We start from the raw sequence: 23,309 nt of genomic DNA, 5'->3' as shown, positions 1-23,309 counted from the left end.
ATTGTTGTGGTGCGTATTAAACGGTTTAAAAATTTCACACCTCCTCTGCCTAGTCTGAAGGTTTTAGAGGTGCTTGTGCTCCCAGTCTCTCACAAAGTGTGCAGCTACCTTGCAGCAGAACCTCCTCCCTACATGCCAACAACACTCCTTCATTGAGGAGACACATATTGGAGAGTTACTGAGATCAGGTGTATGCATATCCACAGTGCATATGCATAGATCAGGTATCACATCAACACAGAAGGATCAAGAGAGTTCATGCAAGCGTAGAGCAAGAATATAATATTCGACTAATACCACAGTATATGTTTGGTAGGAAGAAAAAAAAAAACATTAGCCCATGAAAACAATTTCAAAATGAAAATGCAAAACCACAGTATTGTATTCTTTATTAATGCAATGAAAATTAAGTTTTAGTTCGGTTGTGTTGCAAATATGAAATATTGGGAAAAAAACCCCAAAACTCAGGTAATTTTAATACTGCCTCTAAATTAGAATCTTCAGAATTCCCTGGAAATCATCCTTCTGCTTAATTACACTGTTGATTATATATTATACTGTTGACAGAATGACTCAATACCATATAATTTTATTTGAACAGGCAGTATTAAAACTGAAAAGAGCAAAGAGAAGCAAAAGAAAGCGGATTTTTTTAAACATGCAAAGACACACACCATAGCTGACTGATATGCCTTAAAGGAAAACAAAGGGATACCTACTTTCTGCTGCTAGAAGTCCTAGAAGGAAGGCAGCGTTTGGACAAACAACAAACAGTATGAAGATTTCAGAACAAGCGATTTATAAAGCTGCAACCTAGCAGACTAATTTAGCCACAAAATAGTTTCAACGAAGTGACAAGGATCCCACCCAGTTTTTCATAGGGTTTTTCTATGTGTGAAGCAAATGGCACTGGCAGACTGGGATGGGAGGAAAACAAACACTTGGCATTGGGAAGGAAGCACATGGATGCAGTGTTAGAGATCTATTAATACTAGACTTTTCCCAAGATTGGTTAAACTATTTTTAAAAATTCATGAACAAGAAGTTACTTTTAGTAAAAATATTATAAGAAGAAGAAGTGATAAAATAATTCAACATACTGCAAATGATGCATAACACCATATTAATATACTTAGTAAGCAAAATTTAGCCATGTTATATTGAAATCAAAAGTTTTAGTGAGTAATGTTATGTGAACCATTTACAAATACAACCACTTCATTATTGCTTCTAATTAATGGTGCCTTTATGCCTTTTTTTATTTAAACATATCAGAGCAAAGAATTAAGAGCTGACAAATCATAAAGTTAATAACAGAATATTGGAAACACACAAACTCACAATCTCAAAACTGATAACTGTGCCTGTAATACTAATGAAGGAATTAATAACAATTATAAGGTGAATGTAGTTTTTCCCCCCCAAGCATTCATATTTTAAAATGTTATACAACACCCTCTGAAAATATTTACAGAATCAGTGGTCATTTTTGCATAACAGAAGTGGGGTTTTTTTCTTACTTATGTTAATGAAACTGATGGGTTTTAAGATATGGGCTTGTATTGACAGTACTTAATGAATTCTAAATTCCATAAAACAACTAACCATTTTAACTTGTGGGTTCAGCTACTTCCATGTACGTTGGAAACAGCAAGCTTACAACCTGTCCCTATCTATGCTGTTTGACTTTACTCTGAAACTTCTTGACTTTAGTCTAGAAAGACTAAGAGATTTAGCTTTATTCCCATTTTTATTATCAAACTTGAAAATCAAGATCTCATGCTGTTAAGAACTTCTCGTTTGACACGACAATGCAAAGTCTGACAAAATAGAACAGGATAAAAATTTCAATTTGCACAAATCAACCCTAAGACCAAATACCAAAAAGCATTTGTGAAAATGCTGTTTGGAATCTGTGCCTTGCAGCTGGAAAAACGAGGCAGAAGCATTGAAGGAGTCTTGGTGTGGCTGCTTTGTGTGCAGTGCAAAACTCTGCTGCTGCACTGATCTGCTTCCAGAGTGACCACAGAGCTCAGCACACCCCCAGTGCAGGAAGTGCTGCAGCAGGGCCACTGCTTAGCACAGGTGCAGCACATTTGACCACTCAGGCTTTTTTCTTGCTCTGAGGTTACCCCAAAATGCAGCTCAAGGATGCCTTACAGGAATCCAGAACTGTCTGCGGCAAAAAGCTGTTCTGAAACCTCTTAGTCAGAGGTTCAGAAATGTGTGCCATAGACCAAGCAATTCCAGCAGATATTACAGTAGCATCCTTTAACCAAAAGGTAAGGTTTGTTTTAATTAAAAGTCAGTTATGCAGTTATCCAAAGACTAGGGACTATCCACTGGCTTAACTCCAGCACTGACTCTGTTCTGAAAATGTGGCTACAAAAAGCTTTTGGAAATATATATAAAAAACCCACTTCAGTTTATCAGTGTTTCTAACTGTTGGCCTGAAAACTTAAAACATTTTGAATCTACTTAACACTCCATGTGAAACAGTCGTCCTCAATTCAGCTTCTTAAGTCAAACCCCAAGAAGCAAAAGGAGGAAAAAATGCAAAGCTTTACACTGGTGATGTTCATTCCCCAGCCTGAGGCACTGTTATGAAAACACTTGAAAACTGTATGTCTGTACACTCTGCTGGGGGACAAGTGGCCAGCATATGACAGAAGGAGAGAAAATCCTGTCTAGAGCTAATGTGCAGTCAGGAGGTAGAAGGGCCAGGCACTGGGCAGGAAAGGGGAGAGAGTCAGATGGGAAAGGGCAGCAGAGAGCAAACATTGAATTTCCCTGGCACCTTATGTATTTCATGGTCCACTTCAAATACTTCCTACTGGGCCAGCTTTTCTCCTGTGACAGATTTAGCCTTCAGGGCTGCTGATTGCTAACTTCTGATTTATGTTTGTTTCAGCATACTAAAAATATCCAAAACATTTGTTGCCTTGGGAAATACACATTTTACAATGTCTTGAAGACAGGCAACCTGAAAGCCAAATGTTTTACATTTTAGGAAAGACCATTTGCAGAAAGCTTGTCAGCTGAACTACTTGGTGGCTTTACTGGAGAAGTTACTGAACACAGACTGTCAGAAATAAAGCAGCATTGTGGTTTAACAGTATTTTAAAAGGTTTTATCACACTCAAAGTTTGGCAAGACTGGTTTCTGCCAGGTTACCAACAGTGTGATAGCAGGATGAATTCAAGTTTTTCAGAGGATGGTTGCTGACAAAAGAGGAAACAGACCACCCAGTGGTCAGCAAGTGGTTGGAACCAAGAATTGTTACACTGTGCAAAGGAAAGGAAGATGGGTACAGAAAAAAAACCTGGTTGACCTTAAACGAAATTTAACACTGTTCATTCCCATCCAATTTAGATATGAAATTTGCTGACCATTACTTGAAAACTCTCTAACAAAAATATCCTTTGTGATTCTGCATCTACTAAAGTTATCTGACCTGCTGCCTGCAGTGCCTTTCTACCCCAGGATAAAACTCTGGTAGCACAGGAAGATGCTTCAAGGTTCCAGCAACCTCAGGTTTCCAAACTGAACTTTGAGGAAGAACGTCTCTAGATTAACTGGGGGAAAAGAGAGAACTGAAATTTTCTGCTTCTGTGTTTGGAAAGCCTTAGAAGACAGGAAATGTAATTTGCATAATCTAATAAGCCATCTATATTTCTGTATATTTATCTCTGTAGTAGCTCTGTATTTGCCTGTTTCTGACAAATCATTTAATTACAACGATAAGCTTCATGAAATTTTATGAGAGGAGTAACTGGAAACCACATCTAAAATATTAAATGCTCTTCATTAAGAGTTCATGGTCTGGAATAACATTATGAGGTATTAGGAAGGAAACTTAAATAACCTTAAGATAATCAAGTTTCTATCGCAATTCTTGAGTTTTATGTTTAATTTCTCCAAACTAGTTTGGTTTTTAGAATCATCACAAGACCCATCCTACAAGCTAGAAATATTTGAAAATATTATTAGTGAACTTCTGAAGAGGATACAAAATAGATTTCCGTATCTAGGAATTCCAGAAGCTGAAAGAGTTGTTGAGTCTTTTCTTGCAAGGCTCAGTGTTCAATATTAAATATTTTATCAACTAAAGTAGTGGGTCAGAGAAACATAATGAAAACCACCCACTCAGCATAGTTTCCTCATCACTGTGATCCCCCATCAGTCCGATCAACAATGTCAGGTTAGAAAATAACTTTGCTTTCCTGAGAATTGCAAGCTTTTGTTTCAGTTATTTCAGAGATGAACACAAGCTAACAATGGATCCAACCCAGATATTCTGTACCATTTAGGCGTGAACTGGATTCAAGTACTCTGTGAGCAGAAAAAAATAGAACTTGGAACTTTCCTTTATAGTGATATCTGCAATTACATCACTCTGAGGAAGACACATGTCCTGTTGACGTGAGACTGAAACTGGAAAGCAGAACTGCTGTTTCCAGATCAGGAAAGTTGCCACTGCCAGTCATGTTGGTGGCCATTCACCACTTAAACGGGGGAAGCAGATGGAAACAAAAATTAAGGCACTGCAAGTAGTTCTAGGTGAAGTAAAACTGACTTACTCTTTCTTCCAAGAATAAGGTGGATGGATCCTTAACTGCAAGTACAAGAGAACCCAAAAGCTCTCTGATTGAACATAAGGCATAAGGCTTTGATTACCCTTTTCAGTAAATGCTCTGAAATTCTCCTTTATTTCTATGGGAATTATGAACAGCGTTCATGTGTAAGAACAAAGCAATCTTTTCATTTTAGTGCTTGAACTTGGATTCCAAGAAGTGAAATTGGAGTATTTCAACCAAGAAAAGTTTCCCCCATTCTTATGGGGCATATAATTCTTATATTAATGACAATAATTTATAATGATTACTTGCTTATATGAAATGGAAGGAAATAAATAATTAGTATAGGCAGTCAATACATAATTTTCCACCTATAAAAATATAGGGACAGAGAATTATCACACAGCAAATCAACACACACTTAAGTTCCTGAAATGTCTTCTAGAAAAGTCAGTATACAGCTAAAATATTCTGCCAGTACTGCTAAGCTGCTCAGAAAAATTAAAGACGGTCATTTTGGTCTTAGTTTTTCTTAAAGGTTCATTTAAATAGATCCTAAATCCTAATTCTAGATCAGATAGACCAACCCAGACTTTTGCACTGCAAATATCTGGAGCAATGTTATGTCATAATTAAGATACATAACTAAGACAGGGCTGTGTTAGTTTAGGGACTGACAGGTTATTTAAATTTCTGAATCTGGGCTATGGACAAAAGGATTGCTTGGGTAAGGTCACTGTCCTGTCCAAGGCCTAGATCACAGCACAAGTATTATCCTCCTCTTTGAGGTATGCTGAGAGGTCCCTGAGTACATGTACTGCCTCTCTCTGAAGATCTGGGGGTCAGAAAAACTCTCCAGTATTTCTTTAATTACTTCAAACAGGACACATCTTAATCATACTGTTCTCTAAAACAGGAGGTCTGGAAACTTTGGTACCTAATGCCTTCTTTTTATAAATAACTATTAGCAAGGTATTAGAGTTTGCTCCTGCCTAAGAATTCAAGACAAAATTTCAATCAGCTTTTATACTCAAGTAATATAAAGAGAAATGTGAGATTATACCATTATTTGTAATTAAATGTACATACAAGAAAAAATAAGAAAAATCAGACAGAATTTCTGTAGAAGCTTAAAACTGTGACGAGATTTTCTCCTAATTTTTGCCAGCTGTGAATGCCATTGTGACTGAAAATTATTTATTCTTTCCCATGTGAATGCTAATGTAATATTCAATTTTATAGAATCTCAAGAAATTAGTAAATACGTGGTGCTCTGGTCAGTATAGACTTAAGACATGCTGACTGCAGTAAATACACTTTGTGTTAAAATACCTGAGGAGGTGGGGTCTTCAGAGAAGTCTGGCAGCTCTTCGGGGGGGTCACCATAGAAGGAGTTGAATTTGTGGCTTGACACAGCTGCTAGTACTGCCCCCTGAATAAAAATACCCACACAGTCTCAATTACACAAAGAAGGATAATGAAACATTTCCAGACACCTTGGATCACTCAGTCTCCTGAGAACTCTTGTGTGTTGACCTTTTCAGTGAAGAGCAAATAAATTTTCTAGTCTTCAGCTCTGCCTCCCTTTTAACAGTGACCATATCTAACAGAAGAGCTGGTCATACACCAATGAACAGTAAAAATATTCTTTGCAAGGGGATTCACCAGAACAGTTCTTTATGTGAACATGTTTTGAAATAATAACTGTGAAGCATAAATTCACATTGTAGTACAATGTAAACAAAATAACTAATCTCTTTATCTTTTCCTCTTACCTAGACTGAGTGGATTAGCAGGAATAAAAATTCACTCTTTAAAGCAAAACACTATGTTTTTATTTTAGAAACTGTCATAATTTGACACTGACAGCACTAGAATATTTTGATACCCATAATGCATCAGTATAAAAATAACAGTTACAAAGATCACAGAGTCCCAGAATGAGAGTTACAAGGGAATTCAGAAACCCAGAAAAATGGTTACCTGCTCTGACATATATTTACTTGTTCAAGTAAATTACACTCTAACCACTCAGGTTTTAATGCTTCACATATGGAAATATGGACAAATTTCATGAAACATACTGCAGAACAGTGCTTTGGATAAAGTGGCATTAAAGAAATAAGGAAGGTATAAAAGCTCAGGCAACTAAATATAGTGGTATCCCCAGGAAGAAATCTGGGAAATATCTGAAATTGCACCTAGAATTGGAATCAGCCCATATTCTAAAATGTACTAGATAGCATTTTAATGGAAGTATTACCTGGGCATACAAACCACCTAAGAGAAAGCTGTTCATGAACTGTGGCAACTGTGCATCATCATCATCTGGTACATGAAACTTTTGCAAAGCAGCAGCTCAGTGTGAATACCTGATTCTGAGTTTTATTACAAATTGCAGAACAGCTGTAATGAACTGTAATGCTCCATGTTTCTGTCGTAATTTTCTGAATCTTTCAGTGAATTCAGAAATGTTTCTGTTAAACATTCCATGACAGGAACAGAAGGAAAATCATGTTGTTTTGGGACTAAAATGTTAACATTCTTTTCAATATGGCTAAGAAATAAACTAGTATGTAGTTAAACATAAACAGGATAAACTGAAGAATATGTATTTGCTTATTTGCTTTTCTTCAACAAAGACATTAAAAATAATTATGTTTCTTCTATTATAAAGGTAACACAATAATAACAAAAGTGATTGCACGATTCTCTCCAGTAATTCGTATTACACAGAGTTACTGAACTGATTGAAGATGAAGTCCTCACATACACCTTGGCTGATACCAGAAAATTTGCACTGAAATTTGAAAAATATGCACTAAGGAAGAAAGGACAAGCAGCTTTTCTAAGGCATCATTTCAATAAACATCTGAGAAGGCCTGTTCCAGCCTTTTATTTTATTGCTGATTTCAAAGCATGGATTTCTCTTAGCACTTTTTAAATGAATCAAGTATCACACAAAACTTGAGCTGTGTAATTATATTGTTTTAACACCACATTCAGTTTACCTTTAGTTTTCGTCTTGCATTGAATTTTCTCAATTGTTCTACTGTTTCTGGAAGATGAATCTTGTATGCATAGCGATCTCTCTCCTTGAAAAATCCCACAAAAAACAAACCAGAAGAACATTAAATACAGGCTTTTAATATCCTCTTGACACTAAGAAACCAGACAAGAAAAGTACTAGCTCATAAATATCCTAAGGAGAATAAGGATTTGTTGCAACTTAAGGAAAATGTCAAGAAATTAAAAGTACTTTGATAGAATTCTTAACTTGGGCCAAGAATATTTTCTTTCTGTAATTGCTTCCCACCTTGTAGTAAGACTCCAGTCTTTTGTTTTCCTGTTGTGCTGCCAGTGTGTGTCTAGCACTGAAGTTTGAAGCTGACAAGCAGAAAGTAGTTCTGCTTTTTGGAATTCACAAACCTCAGTGAAGCAACACGTTCAAGCACTTTTTTACAGGGTGCTGGATACTCCAGTAAGTTTGGGAGGTGGGGTATATGTCTAACAGGTCAGGAAATACCAACCCAATGCCAGCCAGGGGATGGTAGAAGAATTCTCCATCGTAGGTATAGATTAAAAATTTGCCAATGAACAATTGCAGCGACAGAAGGGACAAAACTTGCAGTAGCCAACTACCTTTTCCCCTGAAGCTGTACAAAATCATTAATTTAATGTGTCTATCACATGCTTCTCCTGAATCAGAGTGAAACCGCAGCAGTCTCTCTATGGCACTAAACATGTCTCTGTCTCATGGTGTATTTGCTCCTATCTATGAATGGTTTAGAAAGCTCTGAATCAGCAGAGAAGGCAGTTCATTGTAGGCAAAAATGAGAGGACTGACTGATAGAATGCCTGGCCTGAGTTATGGTTGTCATAGATGAAACCATGTGATTTCCAACAAATAGCAACATTATCAGAAAGAGACCACAGATGCCAAAAGTGCAAAGCCGCACAGGCAGAGCTTGCACATGCCCGCTACAAAATTGTCTTTTTAACGAACCTAATTAGCTTAGTTGCTCCAGCAATAAAAATTAGCAGTTTTTCTGCCAAAAATGACCCTCAACCAAGCTCTAGCTTTGGCATCTCAATGGGGTATGCTCTCAAAGAGAAAAAGTCCAGTTACAAGCAGGTAAAAACAGATCACCTGTGTTTTTATGATATTCTGGGTTTCCAAAATAATGGTGTTCATTTCCATACACTTTGAGATTTGATACACTGTGTATGTCCCAGATGAACAGACCGAACTTTGGCTCTTTTTGAGTGGAATGGCTTCAACCTCCATTTTCCCAACACTCAGAGGAGCTGCCTTAACCACTGTCATTTTTGAAAGGTGAACACTCCTGACCTCCTCGTATAAGCTAGATCATTCTGCAGCTTGGAATACAAGAATCAAAGGCAGAAAGAAAGCAAGGAAATGGAAGAATTACTCTATTCACTGGTGGTTACACCATTTACTTGGAGGGAGAAGAGCACATGATCCTGTCCTTCCCACGTTCTTTCTTTGTGAGTTTCTCTTTGTCTCATGTAGAGCATAAAGAGAGTCCAGCAGCAAACACCACATTAGCCCCCTTCCAAAATAAGTGCCCTGTTTAAGTTAATGATATTATGACTCTCTTTACCTTGGACACCCACTATAGAAAAGAAGCAAAGGATAACTAAGGATAACTATCACCTTCTGCCAAAGAAAATACAGTGCTCTGAACCAGTACTTGCCACTTTTTAGTTCTGCAGCACAACCATCATTCTCCAACCCCAATGTTTAGCACAGACTAGTGATGGACTGCTGAGAAGCTACAGGTGTATTTTCTCCTGCTACTGTTGTAAACCTTCAGTGTTCAGCAACTACTCTTCCACTGGCTTAAAGTGTGCTGCAAAATCTGCCACCACTGAAAAATAGTTTGATTACCAGATGCCATATAATTTTATGCAGTCACAGTGGAATTGGAGCACCACTCCACTACTTCCTTCCCTTTTGGTGGGATATTTCCAAGAATCTAATATAAGGAAGCAGCACAGTTCAGAAGAACACCCTACAGCAGTAGAGTGCATGGCTACATGAGTAACAGGAAAAAGGTTTAGATACGACTGAGCAAAACGGAGATCAGAAATTACTCCTCTGGAGTTTGACAGCCACAGAAAGACACACTAATACCTTCTTTAAGCTTTATGCTATGCAGCCCTACTCCCTGCACTCAAGTGCTGCTGAAGATGTCCAACTGAGTTTGCTCTTATGGAAGAGTTTAAGCCTGGCAATTATCACTATCTCAGGCTCTAATCCTACAAAGCATCTAAAGAACATTATCCCATATTTTGTACAGTTCACGTCTACTTTGAAAAGCTCAGAAAAACAAAGAAATACATGTTTTGCTCCCTTAAACAGGAAACTGGCATGCAAACAGCTGCTTTTGCTACCTTTAACCAGGGGTGATTCAATGCTTCATACACTGTTATCCTTTCTGCTGGATCCAGCATAAGCATGCGACGCACCAGGTCTTTGGCACTTTCAGAAATATGGCTCCATTGCCTAGGATTCATCTGATTATCAGCAAGAAAAAATAAATTAGTAGTAAGAATGTAGAAAAGAACCTAATGTTTATGCAGAATAATTGCAGACATTTAACAGTGGTTGGTGCTTGCAAGCATTTGCATGTAAATGAATGTAAAAGAAAATTTCTGAGTTTTTTAATAACTTGTAAAAACTGAACACTAGTTGCTATTGAAATGGCACAAAAATTGAAAACATAAACCCTGACATTTCCTTAGTACTCTGATACAATCACAGTATAATTCCCACCTACTCTACATTCTGCTCAGATAAAAGTGACCATTCACTAGATAAAGCAAAAAACAATTAAGCTGTTTAACTGTTAATTATGCATATGATAAATGCAGAAATTAAATCTACTCCTGAAATCAGTATGTGGCATGAGAATTCATCTGTTTCAACCCACAATCTCATGTCAGTGATTTTGGGTAAAAACGGAGTAAGAGAATGCCTGTTGTGAACTACTCTGGTCCTGTCCTGAAGGTGCTATGGACAATGGCTCTTCCCAAGGAATTCCTTTCAACTTCACAACAGGTCAAGTTTTTCCACTAGGAAAGCATGAAAGGACAAGACAATACCAGCAACTGCAACACTTTCAGAGCAGAATTCTATCTTTATGAGATACAATGTGAAGGATGATTTAGAATATATTATTGTTTTGTGCACATATACAGGCTTGTGCCCAAACAGTCAAAATGATGGATAAAACCGTATCAAAGTAAGAAAATTCTTTATGTGATAAAAACTATTATATCCTTAAGGTATTTCTAGTATTTGTTTAATTTATGAAGAAGCAAAGTTTTATTTAGATGGCAGACAGCTAACTGTACAAAGTACTAAATGTAAATTCAAAATTATAACCAAAATTTAACATTTTCAATGTTAAAATCTGGTAATTTAAAGAGGTCCATTTTGCTTAAAATCAGTCTTTACAAAAATTATCACTTTGAATCAGGGCACCCAGCAACATTGTCTGGCTATGAAATGCACATTTATAGCTGTGATTCATAATTTCTTTTTCAGTTCTAATGAAATGAAGGTAATCACAAATTTGACAGGATTTTCACTGAATAGACAAATTATTGTGGAAACAGGAACGGAAAAGGAACTAAGAGGACACAATGTGCTGGCTGTAACTTTTTTTTTTTTTAAAAAAGAGAAGTTAATATTCTCCAGAAGGTTGTAGCTGCTTAAGAGATTCCATAAAGAAATCTTCCATGAAGTGGAACATTTGTCAGTCTGTGCAATCCCAAAACTAGTGCCATGACGAAATGCATTATATCTAGGATTATAAAATTTAAAAAATGAAGTATGTGCCCCATACCAAGTACAGTAACACTGCTGTCACTCACATTTTAGCAGGCTGTTAAGGTGATATAATAAATCAAGACTATCAGACAGTTTTGGGAGCTTCCATTCATAATTTGCTAATGCAGAGCTCATGTATGGCCTTGATTCTGAAGTACAGCAAAGCTCATATTAAGACCAACCCACAGAAACAGTGAAGTTGAAGCTTTAAATTTGCCTCTACAACAGTCTGGGGTCTGATGCAGTGAGAGCTTCTCTTGTGTGCACACCAACCTGCCTTTGGTTGCAAGTGGCTCCTTTTGAATCATCAGCTGCACTTTACTGCACACTGTACTAAGAAGAAAAATGTCTGCCTGCATTTGTAAAATACCATGCATTTTATTTTAAATCAAGGCAATATAATGATGAAGGCTTATGACAGCTCTGTTAGTTGACCAAAAAAATTTAAATGGTCTATAAATCTGAGGCTAGAGTATGTTCTACTTCACAGCTAAACCACTTGTCTTCCTGCTGGGCTCAATGTACAATTAGGGGCTGGCTGTAACACCCATTTATTATTTCATCTGAGCAAATATTTCCATATTCTAATTCCTAGCAGTGATACAAAACACATCAGGTACAAGACAGACTGGGAAGGGAAAACCATCTCTCTTCCTGTGTGACAGATTTCCATAAGCTTTAAATTTAAATCAGGCTAAATACAAAAATCAACTTTCAGAAATTTTCCCAACAGAGCTCATCTCACTGGAGAAGGATTCATGTATGCTGTCATTTACCTTGTATTTGCCTTTAATAATGCCTTCAAATAATCTTTCCTTGGTTCCATAAAAAGGCAAACAACCACTTAGCAGGATAAACAGGATCACACCACAACCCCAAACATCTACAGGCTTCCCATATGGTTCTCTTTTTACCACTTCTGGAGCCATAAAGTGAGGTGTTCCTACACGTCCTAAATGGAAATAAAAAGAAAATTGAGTCAAAGTGATGTGTGTCAAACGTGGAAATGAAGAACATCAGTGCATTAAACAGAAATGGTTTTAATAAATTTTGTTCATGGTTTAAAGCTTTAAACACAATTCTTTTTACCTTAAATTTATATTTTTATATATATGCAGTGAGATAAATCATCATTTTCTCTTTTGCTTCATTTTGACTTTTATAAATTGAGGAATATTCTACCCTAGCTGGCAGACTGTGAAACAATACTTGTAAGAGCATTAAGACTCTCCAGTGAAACTTGCCATATAAAAGTAAACCCATCAATTTGGACAATCTTTGAAACAGGAATTATTCAAAGAGCAAATACAAAGATACTCTGGAGTCCTGGTCCACACTGAAAACTTGAAAAAGCTCCATTTAATTGGTAAGAACAGAGTTTGGTCTGATACTCTGCTCATACCTTGGCTGGTCTACTGAAAATGCCAACAAAAATGCAAAATGCCAGCAAATGTGTTATTCATTTGTTTGGAGAGGGCATCTTACTGAAAAGATAATGCTAATGCTTTGAGTGTAATTAATGTTTTCAATGAAAACAAAATGTATTTAGTACCAACTGACCTTTTGAGCAGATAAACTGATTAGAATAACTTCATTCAATTTCTATGCAAAACATTAAGCCAAATAAAAGCAACGAACATTTTACCTCTCCTTAGAAATGTTTTGCATTGTAAAGAGTTTTGTTTCCATTGCAAAAATTAAGCTTGGAATGCTCAGATTATCACTGATACTTACAAACACTGAAGTCTTTGGACTACCCTGGTTGCACCAAATATCAACAGAAGAAAAAGATCATCAGTGTAGCAAACTGTCACCACCAGGACCCCTTTCATAAATTATTGTTGCTTACTACAGTGGATTTCAGAGGATTCATTCCAGGCTTGAAGCACCTGCTGGTTAGGAGAGCCTAAAATGCAGTCCAGAGAATCTTTGGTGTTTGCAGGGCACATATTTAACTCAGTCTTGTCTTTGTAAAGAGACTCTTGGTTGATTGACCTGTCCTGCTCACCCTCTGCATGGGAGTCAGCTAAGGCACAGCACTGGGAACAAACACCTATTGGAAGCAGCTTCCTCAGTAAAGACCATTTTTTTTTATCCCATCTAATTCAGGAATATGATCTGACCATATTCTGTTAATTAGTCCCTTTTGCATCTCAAGAATTAAATTACTGTTAGAAAGACAGCAGCTTTTTAACCATACTCTAAAGAAAAAACACCACCATTCAAACTTCTTCATGTGGCATTCTGTAAAACCTTTTCATTCCCAGTTTATCACGGAATTCCCCTGCCAAACAAAAGTTGGGGATCTGTCTGTGACAAAGGGATGTTACCCCATCACTAGGCTAGGCTGGCATCTTAAAAAGTCCCTGTAGTCCTGGCTGACCTGACAGCAAAGGGGCAGTTCCTTCCTGAGCTAAAAATGAATAAACCACCAAGATGCTGCGAGTCCAGCTCATCCCTCATATCACAGGGGGAGGAGGAAGGATATTTAGTCTGGACAGAGAGAGATCCACATGGGGAGGGATGACTCATTCTTCCTGTGGGCTGTACACACCCTGTAGGTGTATGGTAATTTCACCCTCACCGAGAAACCTCAAAGCCAAACCTTCAAGATCCCATATATGAGGTAAAGAATTATCTCCTTAGATGACTCTCTCTCTTTTAGATGCCTGGTGGCAGGGAAGACAAGGAAAATGGAAATCATACACACATCCAGGATGAAATTTTTTTTTGCCTTTTTTTATGTGTCTAGAAATTTATATCAATAAGGTTTCACCACCTTTTCCCCCCCTTTGGATGCCATCACTGGTGACAGGAAAAGGATCAGCATTTCCAGCTCTGTATCAGGCCATGCCTGTGCATAAGCAGCAACACCTTTTTTTTATCCCTTAGACTGTTCACATGGTGTTTGTGGTGTGCCTACCACAGACTGGAAACCTTTAACTCAAGAGATCATGAGAGACCATAGAGCAGCCTTGCCTTACCCAAGCGTTTTTTGCTTCAGTGGGAACTTTCTGAGGCTTGGGTGCAGAGGAACACATTTGCAATTTCGGAGCAGGTGTAACCTTTCTCACATGTTGAAAAAAAGAATCTTTTGGGGTACTAAAGTTCACTTAAATCTTTTTAATCGATACAAATGGAAAATCGTATATTCTCTGAAAATTCTGTCTTCCCACCATGCTTTATAATTATTGTTATAAAATCTGACAAGTGTGGAGAAGAGAGATTATTCCAAAGACAATAGAAGTCAACAGAAGACAAAGTATCACATGAGGTAACAAGCTACTTAAAAGAGGCATTAAGCTACAGTTGTCTAGATAAAGTAGCTAATGAAATCATAAACCTTATGTATCAAATGATATCTAAGTTGATTTAATGTGTATTTTCAACAATTATGTGCCACCCCTCTAAGCTCAGGAACTTTTTGTGGTTTCAAAACGAAACTGCAAAGGTGAGCATGGTACAAAAATGACTACGTGCCTAAAGGTTGATAATGCTTAAAGCTTTGGGTTTTGGCTTTGGTTTTTTTTTTTTTTTGTCAATACACTTAAGTTTGCTGCATTTCACTACAGTGAAGGGTAACCTACAGAACATCTTGTGTCCTTGCAAACATGACATTTCCTCCTGGTGTAAACAGCATATTTTGCAGCAGTACATGCTATAAAAGCAATCCAATAGCAAGATGGAGTGTAGGAATTTCGGTGTCAGGGTGCTGGCACTGAGGCTGCAGGGGTGGTCTCTGTGAGGAGGGGCTGGAGCTGCCCCATGCCAGGCACAGACAATTCCAGTGGCATCACTGCAGGGGACAGCTCAGCTCAGCAGTCAGGACAGTGGTGCTGCAGGCAAAGTGGGTGTAAGAAAGGGAAAAAAACTGCCCAACAAGTGAGGAGCTTGGGAACTGCCATTCCCCATTCTCCCTGAACCACCTGGGGCTGGCTGGTGAGTCAGGTGTGAGGGAGTGAAGCTGAATCTGGAAGGTAAGAAGAGGAATTATGGTTTAATTTTTGTCTGTTTCCCACTATCCAAATCTATCTGATACTTCAAAGTTCTTATTTTGCTTCATCTGGTGAGGTCACATCAGAATGTGAGGCTGCACCTTCACTTAGTGCTCAAGGGCTCTAACAAACAGACAAGTGAAGGTTAAAAACCAGTCCCTCTCTGATCATCACATATCTTCTTTCTGCCCCTCTGGAAGCTAGAAGGTGTTTCTTCCATCACAGGTAGAAGAACTCGATCTTTGTTGTCCTGGTCCAAACCCAGGACACAATAAAAATCCACTCTGATGAAAACTGCTTGTCATGGAGCAGAAGGAATGGAGTGCTTCAGTAAAAGGAAACACTACACAGCTGCTTCAGTCCCCACCAGGCTGCTGCCATAAACCAGATGAAAAATGGATGTTACTTAAAAGCAAACTGAAAAATCAGTGCTACTAAACCTTAATAGTCACTTTTAAATTTGAAATGAGAACTCCATAGATACAAAAGAAATGAAAAAGATGATTAGGCTAGGTTAATGAAATCCTGCCATTTACCACTGCTAGATTATAATTAGTGGAAACAGTTAGAGACAGATTTGGTTTTGTAACCTTGGTAGTGCTGATTACAAGATCCCAATACTTCAGATGAGAGGGATGAAGTAGATACTTATGGTGGTGGAAATTACAATTTTATGTCCGAAATTACAATTTTATGTCCATGAAAAAGCAAACCCAGAAGAAGCAGAAACTCAATTGGTTGAGACTGAAGCGTCCAGTCAAACAGGATTAAAAAATGCATATATATGTGTGTACATATGTACATGTATGTATGTGTATATATGTATTGGAATCTTAGAAGTAATTCCTGGGCCAGCTGTTATCCTTGTGACCATTCCACTGGTTTCATCAAAGGAACAAATTATGATTTTGAAGCTATTCTAAAAACTGACCTGAGCAAGGACTATTGAGTTGCACCTTTGAACTGCACTTAGCTCAGCAAAATGAACAAAGTGCACACATGAGCTCACACAGATGGGGACTCTCCCTATGTTACAACTACAAGAACTGTAAGGAGTATCAGTAAGAGCATAAATACAGTTAAGAGATAGCAAAGTTGTCTAAAACTATGGATATTCACTGCCCTTTAGATGAAATATCACTTCTGCTGAAAATTACTTAGTAGAAATTCTGCCTTCTGAACATGTCCAGTGTAAAATATTAAAATACATCTCAAGAGTTCAGTTTTAAAATATTTTAGAAGCTTTTAAATTTTCTTTGGTATTTTGGGAGAAAGTCTGCGTCTTTCTGGAGTGTGAGAAAGAACAGTAAGCAAAGGCACTTTTCTCTGAAACAGGTAACTTCTGCTTTCCACAGGCTTTTATTATTCAGAATATAAGCACGCTCATGGATATATTCAAATGACTGTATGTGAAAAAAACAACATTTTAACTGAATATAGATTGCATGCATGCACACACAGAGAGGATTTTTAGATGTACCCATATATGAGAAAAAATCATATGCAAGACTGGAATCAATTTTCTGAGGCTTTTAGGTCCTTCTTGTCTGTTCTAGAGTGGCATTAACTGAAAATCATCACTATACAAAGACTCAACAGTGGCATGTAGTCAATGTGATACCTGCCTCCATCCATTTCACTGTAAATGCCTACATCAAAGTGTTTGCTGAGTTAGGAAGCTCTCAGTACCTGGACAGACACATCCAGGTTACATTGGTAAGGATACCTTATTTCTAGAGGTAAACTTTTTTACCAGCTAGTTTTTAAGGCATGTTGGCTGCCTGTAAATTTATAAAGCTGCTAATTTTGCTGATTTTTCCTGTGGATAAACAGAGACCTTCAGTCTTCAGGTGCTGTCAATCTGACATCATTTACAAGCACTAAAGATAAATTTTGACTTACCTTTGATAATTTAGTTTCTATGACTCTTTCCATATTATTCCAGACAATAGGGCTATGCTTTCCACAAGAAGAAGAGCATATACAGAGACCCAATCAGATTTTGTCATCCCTAAGGCAGGGGACTGATGATCAAGATATCAGAAGGAGAGTCTTTCAACAGCAGTAGTATCTGAACGATGTATAAGGAAACAACTGGAACAAATAATTTTTAGGAAAAAAAAAGTGAGGTACTAATAAACATCACCATCTGACCTCTCACAATAGTGTAATAAGAAATATGCTCACAAATTAAGGTGTTTCTAAAAGAGTGGGATGTCCAGAATAATGTGGAAGGAATCCAAGAATCACATACAACAGATCAGAGAGGGCAGGACTTTAATACTCTTAATTCCTTTCCACATTACTCCAGACAATAGAGATGTTTAAAGCAGGTGTACAGAGAAGATAAGTAGATTTAAAAAAAAGGAAAAAAAAGTAGGGGGCGGGGAATAATTCAGCTTCAGCACAGAAGACTGTCTGAAGAAAATGTGTTTAAAAGATGCATCAGTAGACAACTGGACAACTGGATACGAGTGTCCAGAAAATAAACAAAGCAAAGCTCACATGTTAACAAGACAAACTGTAATTACTTCAATGGCCTTTTCTGCCATAAAACTATGATGGAGAAAGTAAACCTATATGATTTCTCAACATATATTAGCCTCCTGTAAGCACTCTCAAATCAGCCCAGAAGTGAAGTGCAATTTCTGTGAGACAGTAAACCACAGTTGTATCTTTTAAATAAAACAAGGTCTCTTAAAGGTAAAGCTGTGAAGGGATTCACATTCTTTTATTTTTCAGGAAAAAAAAGGAAGTGAAAACACTACCCTGTAAGAGAAAGAAGAATACTAGCATAGGACCTCAGCTTACAAAATTTACTTGGAAAACAAATGAAAGCTTTGAAATACCAATCAGACACTGATTATGAAAAGGAAAAAGAGTCTGCGCAGTGTAAAACCCCTCCAACATTAAAAACAACAAAAAACACCCAGTTTTCTAACCTGGGTTTTATAAAACCACCAAGATCCAGTTTGGTGAAGCACTGAAGATGTTGCCCAGAGAGGTGGCAGATGCTCCATCCTTGGAAACATTCAAGGTCAGGTTGCTCTGAGCAACCTCATCTAGTGGAAGATGTTCTGCTCATGGCAGGGGATTGGACTGGATGACCTTTAAAGGTCCCTTTTCAACCCAAATCATTCTGATCATTTTTACATTGATGAGAACAAAACAAAAAATAAGAAACTTGAAAAATTCTGCCCCCTTCCCCCCATTACATAGTCTTATTTAGAGGGAAACTTACGGAAGTGTGTTCCTTTGCTGTTTTTGAAGTAAGTCTAAAAATGCAGCTCACAAGGAACCAAGAGCTTGGGATTTATGTGCTGTACTTCTACGAAGAACATAGAAGATGTTTTCCAATAAGATGATAATTTATGTTAGGATGCTATGGGATTGTGAGGCAGCCTAGGGCATCTAATTAATTTATACACGAAAAATAATACTGGACTGGATTAACATTATGGTGTCTGTGACATTTCTCTGCTGAAGGTAAAATGTGAAAGGCAGTTAACTATCCACAGATAAAGAACTTCATATCCTACTTAGGTCTATACAGTTATCTTTTTCTGCACTAGTTGAAACCAGGAGAAATTGAGTAAGTGAAGGAAATATCATTGTGAACTCAATGCTTTTTGTTCCTTCAAACTTTTTATACCATATACTAGCTAAAACCCCCAAGATTTAGCATCTAAGATATTTGATATCAGATAAATCTCATGTCACATTTAAGGAAATATTGTGACAATTCATACTATGCTCTGCAAGAAAAACTCTCCGAGGAAGGAGACAGAGATCATAATGTGAGATTAGTCTATTAAATCACTGACTTCCCAGAGGTTCCACTACTCCAGCTGCATCTTAACAATGCAACACAGACTGTTTACTGTCCACTTGCTCTTCCATAAAAAAATTCACTTATAAATTATGAAGATCTCTAACTCCTGTGTATACTGCCAGAGTTCCTTTAAAAAATACTTATTTCAAGGCTGCAAGTGAAGCCCTTAGCACAATTTTCCACTTCTGATCATAAGAACTGAAGCAAGAAGAGACCTTAAGGGATTGGTAGCTCATGAAATGTATTCCCTGTAGCTCAGGTGACAACAATGATTCTTAGCCATTTACTGCAGCTTATGGGCAAATGGAGTGGAACAAAGAGTACTTCCTTACATTTTCCCCTCTGGTCTTATGAAGACATGAGTTATGGCTACATCCTTTTTTTCTGGTACTTTATTTTACTTACATAAAATAAATAACAATTAGCAACTTTCTTAAAAATAATCTCAACTGAGTTGTTATCTCAACTGTTGTTGTGATAAAATACAGTTACTCCTAAAATCTTCTCCATACGCATTTATATCAATGATATTTAGTATGATGTCATGGCTTGTTGTCATGGCCTCTCTTACACTTCTGTTAAACAGCCTACTTGAACATCCACCTACTTGAAAGAACCCTGTAGTTACAATCCTTCTGAACTTCCCAAGTCTGTCTTTGGACTTGTATCAAAAGAGTTTAATACCTGGGGCTTAATTTAACTTACTACAAAAATCCTTCCCCAGCAATTTATGCACACTCTGATAAAGACGTCTTTGTCAAGTCAAAAAATGTTACAGTCCCCAAAAAAAGCAAAAGCTGTAAGCTTGAAGGCTGGCTTCAAACACACTGAGGGAGAAAATTCCCTTTAGTTTGTTCTTCTGGGGCTACACAGAATCTGCGATTGCCAGGTATACAAAAATAGGAAAATCAGCATGAACAAAGCACAGGGGATTTCAGGTCAGTAAAATTTTCTTAATGCCATGATAGATTTTATTTAATAGAGAATTTTTTTTTTTGATGTACTAACCACCAAATGCAGGCATTGCCATGATAAAAGGGAAATAATACCATGATAAAAGGGAAATAATTGACTATTTCAAGAAGAATCAATGTTTTTCACTAAAAATTAGAAAAGCAATGTGAAAGTGAACATGTTGGTTATGATACTGCTCAGACTTCTCTATTTGGAGAATTTCTACCTTATTTATGAGACAATTGAGAAATAAGAAGTGCAACAAATGTTTAATCAGATAAACACTGATTTATAGCCCAGTTCAAACAGCCAGTATTGACAGCTTTCATATAACACATATGGGTTATATTGTAAAACTGAATTAATAAGACCTTGCCAGTTCTGTGTAGGGAACTGTCTAGTGATCTGTCTTCAGGTAGGATTTCAGCAGGGCAAAGAACTGCCAGATAACAGAGGCAGTTTGTGCTTTAGAGACTGGAATGTAAGACAGGAAGAAAGAGAAGAATCTGTTAAGGAGACTTTCCACAGTATAAAAATGAAGTGGAATTACTTCGGGTATCCCTGAAAATGAGTGGAATTTGAAGCTGAAAGAACAAGTGCCAATGAAAAGGCTGCAAATTGGAAATGTCAGTTGAGAAAAAGGAAAAAAAAAAAAAAAAGGTGTGTGAAGGGAGACCAATATGGCAGAAGTTGAGGTGGAAGAAGCAAAAGATACTGATAAATATCACAGTGATGAGGTTTGAGATCTGTAAGAGCTGCAAATAGAACCCCCAGCACTGATCACTGCAGGGATGTTGGGCACAGGAACAGTGAGTGGAATTACAGGACTGGGAACAGGAACACAAAAGGCAAACTTGGGGAAAAATGCAGTAAATTTTTCTTTTTCAAAGTTGAACTTGAATGTCTCTTGCTAGACAACTGGCAGCCTGAAAATACACTATATCTGACTATCTCCAGAAGAGTGACTGAAACAGAAGAAGTGGGTAAAGTTGCTCAGCAGACATAAAGAAGAAAAATGAGATAATTATAAACAAAAGTGTAGAAACTACCACTAAAAAAAGCAGTGGCTGAGGTACAGATAATTTGGGTAATACGAGAAAAGTAAAGAAAGGAATGACCATTTTATTACAGCTTAACTGAATGGGTATTTTCTTGGAAAGATGTCTCTAGTTATAAAATACTTCGATATTTCCAGGGTATCAGCAATATCTGGAAGGGAATGGAAGCTGTTGGTATGTTTATATTTGATTTTCTTTTTATTTTTAAAAACATACAAAAATAAAATTGACACAGAACATTAAGTGATTAAATTAGGAGATCTGAGTTTTTGAAGAAGCATGGTACTGAAGGATGTTACTAACTTTGAAGAAAAATATTAAAACTAACAAAATGCTTTGTTGTGGTCTCCTACTCTGGCAATGAAAGCATCAGAAAATTGATTGGGTCTTCATCTGTGCAGGCTGATTAAAGCATAACCCTATTGTCTGGAACAATATGGAAGGCAGCTAGAGGAAATAAAATCCACAGAAAACCAAACACAGTCAAAAATTATACATATGTATCAAGATATCGATGCCTTAGGCAATAATTACAATGAAATTTTAAAACACAGAAAAGAATCACATGTGAAAACTAATAAAGTTTTGCTATTAAATAGCACAGCATTCTGACAGGAATTGCCCATCAAACAGGAGATCTCACAATGCTGCACTAAGTCTTTACTCAAGTCCTTCAATGACTGCATTTTTTATTTTCTTTGCTTTACCAAGCATGGAAGAATTAAGCCAAAGCTTGAATCAAAGTGGAAAAGTCTTTGGATTTTTTTCAGTTTTATTTTGATCAAAGCAGCATGAGCTCCTGTTGAGTAACATTTACAGGGATTTAATACTCAATGTGTGAATTCATGATACATTCCACTACCAATTTAGCTTGGCTGTGGCATTTACCATGTTAACAAAGATTTTTACCATGTTAAAATCTTTAGTGAAAGATTATTTTTGAGCTCTTGTTTTGCAGGCCAGGCTGTGTCAGAAAAACAGAACTCTGCAGTACAACATGCATAATACTAAATAACTTGGAAGGAAAATTTCTTACCTCCAGCAACTAGCCCAGACTCTCCTAATTGAATTGCTACCCCGAAGCCACCAAGCTTTACTGGGGCTGAATTCTCTTTTGAGGCAAGCAGTACACAGTGTGGCTGAAAAGACAAAAATCCAGACAAATTATTACATTGTTTGAGAAATAGAATCTGTATTTTAGAACTACTTTCATAAATCTGTGAGCAGAATTTTGGTTTTTTGAATGATTTCTTAATATCAGTTATTTTGTTGTCTGGCATGGACTCCTCTTTCTACACTGGCTTCCTTTCTATTGCCCCAGGCTTAGCAAAATCTTTCAGAACTTATCAGAACTACCACAGAACACAAAGTGAAATCATGATAAAATAGAGATAAAAACTTCATGTCTAGCATTTCCTACCTGGTATAACTTTTCAACTTTCATCCTGTTAACCCTTACACTGTTTCAATTGCCCAGCTGTAATATCCTGCCTATGATATGTTTTGTGGGGTCTTTTCCTTCCCACAGAGAACATAAAACACTGTTTTGAGCCTTAATCACAGAATTCACTCAACATCTCTCAAGTGCAGGAAGGAAAAGGAACACCCCTGGGATACTCCAGTGAGAAATATTCTTTAGGTGTGTAAACTGGATTCCAGCCATAGCCATCTATAACCTTTGATTTTCCACAAATAAGAGTAAGGTGTAAGGTATAAAAATGAAATAATGTTATACAACAATTCAGATGGGTACTGACTCTTGTAGGAGGAAGCAACATTTGGACAAAATGATCAGAACACAATTTGGTATTAAATACACATACCCAAACAACTGCATTTAATTTAGAACATCCTACATTTACTCAAAGCCTCTCTTATCAATACCATATCATTTAAAATGAAGAACCTCAAATTTGCACACTACTTCCCAAGAATACATTACTGCTTAAATTGCAAAACTAAGAAGTCAAAAGAGTGCACAGGAGCTACCAGAAGCTCAGTCTGACTACCTGTAAAAGTTATCATCTCTAACCA

At 37.1% G+C, this 23,309-nt stretch overlaps 1 protein-coding gene across 4 annotated transcripts in view; it reads right to left on the bottom strand.

The window, feature by feature from the left end:
- CASK (calcium/calmodulin dependent serine protein kinase) overlaps positions 1 to 23,309 on the bottom strand; it is a 189,382-nt gene that overhangs the window by 60,190 nt on the left and 105,883 nt on the right. For all 4 annotated transcript variants that reach the window (XM_083883313.1, XM_083883315.1, XM_083883316.1 and 1 more), the window contains exons 6-10: positions 22,312 to 22,414; positions 12,213 to 12,388; positions 9,996 to 10,118; positions 7,589 to 7,672; positions 5,910 to 6,009 (exon numbers count right to left, since the gene is read on the bottom strand). In XM_083883313.1, the coding sequence (XP_083739439.1) occupies positions 5,910 to 6,009; positions 7,589 to 7,672; positions 9,996 to 10,118; positions 12,213 to 12,388; positions 22,312 to 22,414 (586 nt within the window). The remainder of the gene's footprint in view (positions 1 to 5,909; positions 6,010 to 7,588; positions 7,673 to 9,995; positions 10,119 to 12,212; positions 12,389 to 22,311; positions 22,415 to 23,309) is intronic.

Source organism: Zosterops lateralis (genome assembly GCF_965231275.1).
Source record: "Zosterops lateralis genome assembly, chromosome: 2".
In the NCBI taxonomy this organism is placed as follows: Eukaryota; Metazoa; Chordata; class Aves; order Passeriformes; family Zosteropidae; genus Zosterops; species Zosterops lateralis.
This window is presented reverse-complemented; position numbering and strand designations above follow the sequence as displayed.